Source organism: Octopus bimaculoides, chromosome 9 (genome assembly GCF_001194135.2).
Source record: "Octopus bimaculoides isolate UCB-OBI-ISO-001 chromosome 9, ASM119413v2, whole genome shotgun sequence".
Lineage (NCBI taxonomy): Eukaryota > Metazoa > Mollusca > Cephalopoda > Octopoda > Octopodidae > Octopus > Octopus bimaculoides.
Genome location: NC_068989.1, coordinates 79,641,691 through 79,650,678, shown reverse-complemented (window position 1 = coordinate 79,650,678; position 8,988 = coordinate 79,641,691). Strand labels below are relative to the sequence as shown.

Below are 8,988 nucleotides of genomic sequence, written 5' to 3'. Positions count from 1 at the left end.
TATATATTAATAGTAATGGTATGACAACAACAAAAAAATAATGAGACCTCGATATTATGTAAATAGAGGAATTTATCTGTAATATATGTGACAATTATTGGCAACCGAATAATTGTTACATATTATATATGGGAAGTGGTCAATGCTACTGTGTGCAGGCTGGTGCGATGTCGTGTAGTGGTGTGGTGGTGTGGTGTGTGTAGTGTGGTGGTGTGTGGTGTGGTGTGTGATGTTGGAGTGTAGAGGATGTGAGGGTGCGGTGTGGGTTTGGGGTGACGATGTGGGAGTAGGGGGTGTGGTAAGTCAGACTGGGATGTGAGGTTGGGGTGGGTGTCGTGTGGTGATGTGTGGTGTGTTGTGTGTTGTGTTTTTCTGTATTTTGCCTTTAGCCCTGTTTTTCTTGTGCATCTGCGTATATAGAGGTGTGTATGAACCTTTTTTGCACGCGTGTGCATGTCTTCGAGCGTGTTGCGGCACGTGTGTGTGCATGTGTGTGCGTGTGTGTGCGTGCGAGCGTGTATGCGAGTATGTATATATTTTTGGCGAATGTGTAGGTGAGTACGTGTGTGTTTCAAGTGAGGGTGGATGAGTATATATATATATATATAGGCGCATGTACGTGGGTGTACGGGCGCGCATGTGTATGTATGGACTGGTGCGCTTACACGAATACCATGGACATTTTTATTCCTTTACCTTTACTCCCTCCCCTAACTTAGCGGTCATTCTAATAGCCCTTTTGTCTTATTAACGGTCAATGTTACAGTAATTTCCCTTTGTTTAACGGCCATTTTCATAGCGTTTTTTTCGATGGCCTGATAACTAAAGAAATGGCGGCGTGGGTTTTCGCCCCGACACCCAAAACTCGGTGTTTTATCATGGCTACCGAATAATTGTCACATATTATTTACAGATATATATATATATATATATGTGTATATATATACACATACATACAAAATGTTGCTCATCGCTCATCCTGTCAATAAGCACATACTCACTCACATACACACTCCTTATATACGCACTAGTGTCATTCGGATTGTGTACATATACGCACCCATCCATATTTACACTTACACCGACTCCTACACACACACATAAACACACACACACACAAACACACATATATATACGCACACACATGTAAATACATAAGCGTATACAGACATATACCTATATATACATACACATATATACCCTTGTGCATATAGAGCACTCTGTCGGTTACGACGACGAAGGGTGCCAGCTGATACGATCAACGGAACATCTTGCTCGTGAAATTAACGTGCAGGAGGCTCAGTAATTCACAGACACGTGTACTGTGAACGTAGTTGTTAGGGAGATTCAGCGTGACACAGCGTGTGACAAGGCCGGTCCATTGAAATGCAGGTACTGCTGAGTGGACTGGAGCAGCGTGAAATAAACTGTCTTGCTCAAGGACACAACGCGTCGCCGGGAATTGAACACACGACCTTACGATCGTGAGTCGAATACCCTAACAACTAAACCACGTGCCTTCGACTTGTGCATATACGCATCCATCAATATTTACTGGTACATCCACACATATACACATATACACACACATATGCACAAATATGTATATACACACGCATGCAGACATATATACCTATATATATGTACACACACACACACACACACACACACACATATATATATGTATATATGTATGTATGTATTTATATATAGAAGCGCATATATACACACACATATACTCACGCCCTATACACACACGCACACACGCGTGCACGCACATAAGTACGTATATTTTTTGTTTATAGGGTCCATTCATTTACATTTATACAAGCACAGTTGTATGTATATATATACATACACACACACACATACATGTATATAATGTATATATACATATATGTATATGTATTCATATATCAAAAACATACCTGCATTGTTTCATATATATATATATGTTTCATATACATATGTATATTTATGATGTTATACATATGCATGCATGTATAAATAAATTTGCATATGTATGTATAGTTATTTCTGTATGTTAAAGACAATGGAAAATCCTAGTCGATTGCTGGATTTTTCTTGATCGTGCCTCAAGATAGAAACATAAATGAATTGTGTATTTTGTGTATTAATATCGTAAAATTTTTAAACATCAATGTTTGGATACGCCATAGAGAGAGGTAAGAAGTGCCAGTATGTATGTGCGTGATTATCAAGTTATTTATGTGGCTGTTTATTTTATGAGCGTAAACAAAAGACACATTTGTGATAAGTTCCTGGGCTTAGAGTGATTTTCATATAAGTTACATTACTCCTAAAGATATTCCTCTGATATATCCGATTCGTTATTAAATTAGCAATAAAATAATGGCTGATAAACAATTCTCGTATATTTCTGTGTGCTGCGTGTGTGTTTGAGTCTATATATGTATGGTGTGTGTATAATATCTTCCAGAAATTTAAATATATATATATATATATATATATATATATATATATATATATATATATATATATATATATACACACAAACATATATACATACACAGATACACAAACACACGAACATATGTATATATGCATATATGTATACATACATACATACATACATACATATATATATATGGCTTTCGTCCTAATTTTGGGACTGCCATGTTGGCTTGGCGATAACTATTAATTTCCAGTACCGCTGCCGTAGTCTCCTTTAGAGAGACTTAGAAATATTAATAACTATATATATATATATATATATATGAATACTGGATTTGTAGTTATATTACTGTAAATCATTATTATAAAGCAGCACACAAAATAAAATGATAAAATTGACTAGATAAACATTATTAGGCAATACTAAAATATATAACAAAATTCCAAAGCACAAAAATTGGAGGAAAAACTATTGAAGCTTTACTAACAGCAAAATACAAACTTAAATTAAATACACAGATATTCACGTCTAAAAAGAGTACAAAAAATCTATATCATGACATGAAATCTACCAGGATTTTCTGTCATAGTATTTTAAACTCGGCGTCGAGGATTTTATCACTTATAAAATTTTTCCCAAATCCTTTGCGAGTTACTGTAAAACGCGTAGACTATAGGATGCTACAACAGTTTAATTTGAAAATAGGATTGTGAATGTCTAGAAGCATAATGTCTGTGGATATTGGCGCATTGTTCTTGCGAACAGTATATAAGAACCTAATAATCCTTTCTTCTATGGTACAAGGCCTGAAATTTGGGGTAGTAGATAGTCTATTATATCGATCCCAGTGCATATCTGGTACATATTTCATCGTTCTCGAAAAGATGAAAAGCAAAGTCGACCTCGGCGGAATTTGAACTTAAAACGTAATGACGGGTGAACTACTCCTGAGCATTTCGTCCAGCGTGCTAACGATTCTGCCAGCTCGACGCCTTTAGTCCTGTTTTTCAAAATTTGGCAGAAAGCCAGTAATTCATGAGACAAAGTCGATGTAATCGGCTTCGGCACTCAACAGGCATTATTTCATCATCCTCGGCGGAATTTGAATACAGTACGTAATGACAAAATATCGTTAATCATTTTTTTTTCCGTAGTGCTAACGGTTCTGCCAGCTCGCCACCTTTGAATAACTCTTAATTATAAAGATCAAGCAAAAATATTCATATTTTTAGTATGTGTGTAAGTGTGTATCTATGCCCATCTATATATACGTATATGATTGTGTCTGTCTTTGTGTGTTTGCGTGTGAATGTTTACGATTTCATTACATCTCTGATCTCCGTTCATCTTGGAACAATACCAAAATTTCTTTTTCCTCTTTTTTCTTCTTTCGCCTCTTTCCTCCGTTTGTCCCTTCCTACAGTATCATTATGCTCACACGTCGAACATGGTGTCTGTACAGGTTTATGTATTTCTTTATTGCCCACAAGGGGCTAAATATAGAGGAGACAAACAAGGACAGACAAAGGGATTAAGTCGATTACACCGACGCCAGTGCGTAGCTCCTACTTATATAATCGACCGCTGCAGCAGCCACTACAGGTGGTTACTGAATTGTCATAGGAAGGTCATACCTTTCACATTTCCTCTTATCGTGTTGGAAATTGATTTCAAACCTCCTCCGTATTAAAACTTTATGCAGAATGTCACCAGCATAAACAGCTCGATATTATATCCTTTCATATTTCAACGAACGCAGAACTGAAGTCTTTTTTGCATAGTTCCTATCTCTAATGACGGGTGGACCGTTGGGCACGACCAGATCTCAATTTGGTCACGCATGACTTCATATGGATTGCAATTAAATCACTAAACTAATGCAAACGACACTCGTTGAACATTACGGATACGTTTTTCGCCTCTGTTCTAACAAGTACCTCACAATTGAGGATTTTAAATTCCCGTGTGATGTTAATTATTTTGGGAAGTAATCTAATGTGAAAAGCTTGAACTTCTTCACTTTACTAACTTATATGGTCCACTTTTCGCTACCATATTGTAGGTTGCTGACAAAACATATTGATAAATATTCAATTTGCTGCTCTGTGAGAGTATTTGTTTCCTGCACACTCTGTTGGTGAGTTTAATCATAACAGGAACAGTGCTGCTAGTCCATGCATTAATCATTGCATTTTGAGACAAGTTGTTAGATATGATTAAAAACGGATACATGAAGTTACCTACACCTTTCACTGTGGAGATCTTGATAGACATAGACAATGTGGAGAAGTCTTAGTCATAATCTTAGGTTTTTTTATGTAGCTGGTGAGGTTGAACACAGTGTTTGCGTTAGAGAACTGTTCGATGACGCACTGAAGACAATTACACACACAGGTCACTAGCAGAGCTGCTTCATATGTAAGTTCCTTCCCTAATTCTTCAATCCCTCTGCCTCCTACCTCTCTCTGTTCCTTCTACGTGATCGGTACTCGGCCAAGCATGATCTTTCTTTCTTGGCTTGACCGACGCTCGCACAGCACATTATTTTCCTGTCTCCTGACTTTCATGTATGTTCGTTGCTGCAAGGTTTCCACTTCACACACTAGCTTAACTTGTTTTTTTAGTCGAAAGACACCTATTTTTAGTCTTGTTGTTTGTATTTGTAATCGTGTAACATTTTCTCTGCTTTCTCGTTTTTCTCTTGTTCGTGTTGTCGCACATATTCGCTCGCTTTCTTCCAAACATATAATGCCCTTAGCAATTTTGAACAGTCTCAAGTGTAACAAGCGAAAACTGTAATGATGATTGGAAGATTGACTGATGAATAGAAAGCCACGAATATTCCATCCTGGTTTTCCTGTCCATCTTTCAAACGCCCACCTGTCCGTATGTTTTTATTGTCGTGAACGTACTTGGTCCGTCTTTTTGAATTATATATATATAAATATATATATATGTGTGTGTGTGTGTGTGTGTGTGTGTGTGTGTGTGTGTGTGTGTGTGCGTGGCACTCCGCCCGTTACGACGACAGGGGTTCCAGTTGATCTGATGAACGGGTCAGCCTGTTCGCGAAATTAACATGCAAGTGGCTGACCTCTCCACAAATACACGTAACACTTAAAATAATTCTAAGGGAGATTCAGCGTGACTCAGAATTTGCCAAGGCTGGCCTTTTGAAATATTCTCATCACCCTTCTAAAAAGGCTATTAATACTAGCTAATATATATATAGTAACAATTTCGTTCCATTTGTCAAATCCTGGTTAGTTTATATACCAACCACTCATGCTGTCACTAGCTCCATATCGTATAATTTAAAAATCTAAATGCATTAAGCTCAACGGCTGCTGACAAGGGGATTTATTCGCCAAAGCATCTACAACTCTAGAGTGCTAACTTGTAGTAAATATTCAATCTTTTTTTTTTCGTGTATTATCGTTAAAGTTCATTTTCCCAGTTTCTTTCATTCGCCTAGATATAAATTCATTGCTCTCAGTACCTGCATATTTGTTGTATATTCTTAGTGATTAAATATCTCATATATATGCCTTGGTCTAACTGCTATGTATGTTTATGCATGTGCGTATGTGTGCATCATGTATATTTGTCGTTTCACGTTCAAAAATAATAAATGGCCATATGCACGGTGAACAACGAGAGTTAAAACTATGGCTTACAAATTCATTCTCTCTCGCTACTCCAGGGTCGAACTGAAATTTGCTATTCTCTGTTGTGTTTTGTCAAAGGAGAACAACTTCTACTTTAAGACAGATGTGTGTTCATAGCACACTCGATTCCTTAACGTAACAAAATTCTGACATTCCCAGTTTTTCGACATCGTGTAACTCATCAGCCAAAGACATCTCGGAATAATGAATCTAACAAGAGTTCAAATGAAAAGTATTTTTTGTATCTCTGTATAGACAATGGGATAAGTTTGCAGTTACCATTGTAGAAATGAAGATAACAGCTTATCTCGTATGTCAACTGACTGTCAAAGATATCAAGCTGGATTACTGCATTAGACTATGTTTAAATATCTATAGTATTTTTTACCTGCATTTACATACTCATATATGTATGTACACAAATTAATCAATTTTTAAACTTTTTAAATGAAAGTGATTCCTTTTCTATATTCCTTATGTTTCTCTTTAATATTTTCAGATACAAATCGATGGAATTTATTAAAACAATGGATACTGACCTTCAGGATATTAATTGAAGATATATTTATGTGGTAATTCTACAGGATACTCTAATGACATTTACGCTTTAAAAGACAACGAACATTTCCAGAAATATCGATTACCGTGTGGTTATACAAAAATCCAATATGGATTACTTGAACGATTCCATGTTTGATAACATGACATATAACATAACTTCTACTCCTTTACCTGATGCTCCTCGCTTTGATAATGTATATGTATCGAAGCTGTGTGTCCTCGGAACTGTCTTTGTGATTTCCTTTTTTGGAAACACTCTTGTAATTATACAGATATTCAGAATTAGAGGATCGCGTTCCACAATACAAAGCTTAATCCTGAATTTAGCCATTGCTGACTTAATGGTCAGTTTTTTCAACATACTTATGGACATCATATGGTCAGCTACTGTAGAGTGGCTGGCAGGAAATACAATGTGCAAGATTATGAAGTATCTTACAGTTTTTGGTCTACATTTATCCACTTACATAACAGTAAGCATAGCGTTGGATAGATGTTTTGCCATCCTCTCGCCAATGAGCCGCAGTAAAGCACCTCTTAGAGTACGTATCATGATCACAATGGCGTGGATCCTCAGTGCTATTTTCAGTATACCGCAGGTAAGTGAATACTGTTATTTATATATTTATATTATTGAAATAACTAATATATAGGTGCAGGTATAGCCATATGATTAACAATTACGCTTTGCAAACATGCTGTTTCGGGTTCAAATCCACGAAGGTCTCCACACAGTTTCCGTTTACCAATTTCGCTTACAAGGCATTGGTCGCCTCGGTGTTATAGTAGAACACACTCGCCACAGGTACCGTGCACTGGTACTGAACTCGAAACAACGTGGTTGCAAAACAATCCTGCTAACGACACAGCCATATCTGACTCTTGTAATCTTATTTGTCTTTTTCCACTCAAAATCTTGATTTCAGCGATTGAAATGCTTTTGTGTTTAGAAAAGTTCCAAAATATTTGATTTCTTAAATAAAGAGGGTATGGGCACGATTTGAACCTTCTAAAGAAAATTTGTAATTCATAAAACCGTCAAAATGATCGCGGATGTAATACATTTTTGTACCTCTCAATGATTAGGCATGCATATGTATTCTTTTATTCTTTTATTTGTTTCAGTCCTTTGACTGCAGCCATGCTGGAGCAGAGCCTTTAGTCGAACAAATCGACCCTAGATAGATAGATAGATAGATGCTTCGTAACTGAATAATACGAAGAAGTGGCATGTCACAAAAGCATATTCCTGATGTCAGAACCAAAATTTCAAAATACAATGAACATTTCAATTTAATACTAAATAGACACATAATTCGTACAGGAATTTAAGTGAATAATTGCACAAATCAGAGTAAAGGAAATTTAAATTAAATCCGGCATAAAAGGAATCAGTAAGGCTAATATAAAAGCATACCTGTATAATCTAAGCAGTCATTTGGACAACTTAATTGTAAGCTAATTTTAATACATTAAATGACAAATATAGTGCGATAAATATTGTACAAATGGCATCAGAAATATACGCTCATATGCGGATGTGTTCATTTATGTATACATATATGTATGCATGTATACTCATATATATATATATTCGTATATGTATGCTTACACATGTATTATATATGTGTCAATATATATATATCAGTGTATATATATATATATATATATATATATATATATATATATATATATATATATATATATATATGTATATATATATGTATATATGTATAATGTGGCTTTAGAGTTATTTATTTATTTATAGGCATCACTTCAAAAACTACTGTGTGCTTACACGCTATAAACGTTAAATGCAAATTGGATAATACTGTCCAATTCATAACTAATTTATATGGAATATAACTTAATGATTATACAAATTAGGAAAGTAAAAATTTAAGCTGAATCTAACATGAAATACAAAGAATAAGGTTAATAAAATTGCATAAATACATAAACTTTGCGATATACACGATTATTGGTGATATATCAATAACTAATTTTAAATACATTAGGAAAAAGAAATTTATGTGTAGATTATGGTTTTGGTTTCAATCCCACTGCAAGGTGCCTTGGGCCATTATTTTCTCTATCCCCATGGCGACTAAAGCTTCGTGAGTAGATTTGGTAGATTGAAACTGGAAAAAGCTTGTCATAAATACACACACACACATTTAAATACATACATACATAGATAAATATGTATATGGATATATGTGAATTGGATAGTATTAGCCATTTTGTATTAAACGTTTATAACGTGTAATATCACGGTGCTCTTTGAAGTGATGCCGATATATATATATATATATATATATA

The 8,988-nt window shown here is 35.3% G+C and overlaps 1 protein-coding gene across 4 annotated transcripts in view; it reads left to right on the top strand.

Moving 5' to 3' along the window:
- The window catches only part of LOC106872195 (gonadotropin-releasing hormone receptor), a 787,632-nt gene that overhangs the window by 661,171 nt on the left and 117,473 nt on the right, over positions 1 to 8,988 (top strand). For all 4 annotated transcript variants that reach the window (XM_052970806.1, XM_052970807.1, XM_052970808.1 and 1 more), the window contains one exon: positions 6,605 to 7,265. In XM_052970806.1, coding sequence (XP_052826766.1) covers positions 6,774 to 7,265 — 492 coding nt within the window. In that variant the 5' untranslated portion in view covers positions 6,605 to 6,773. The remainder of the gene's footprint in view (positions 1 to 6,604; positions 7,266 to 8,988) is intronic.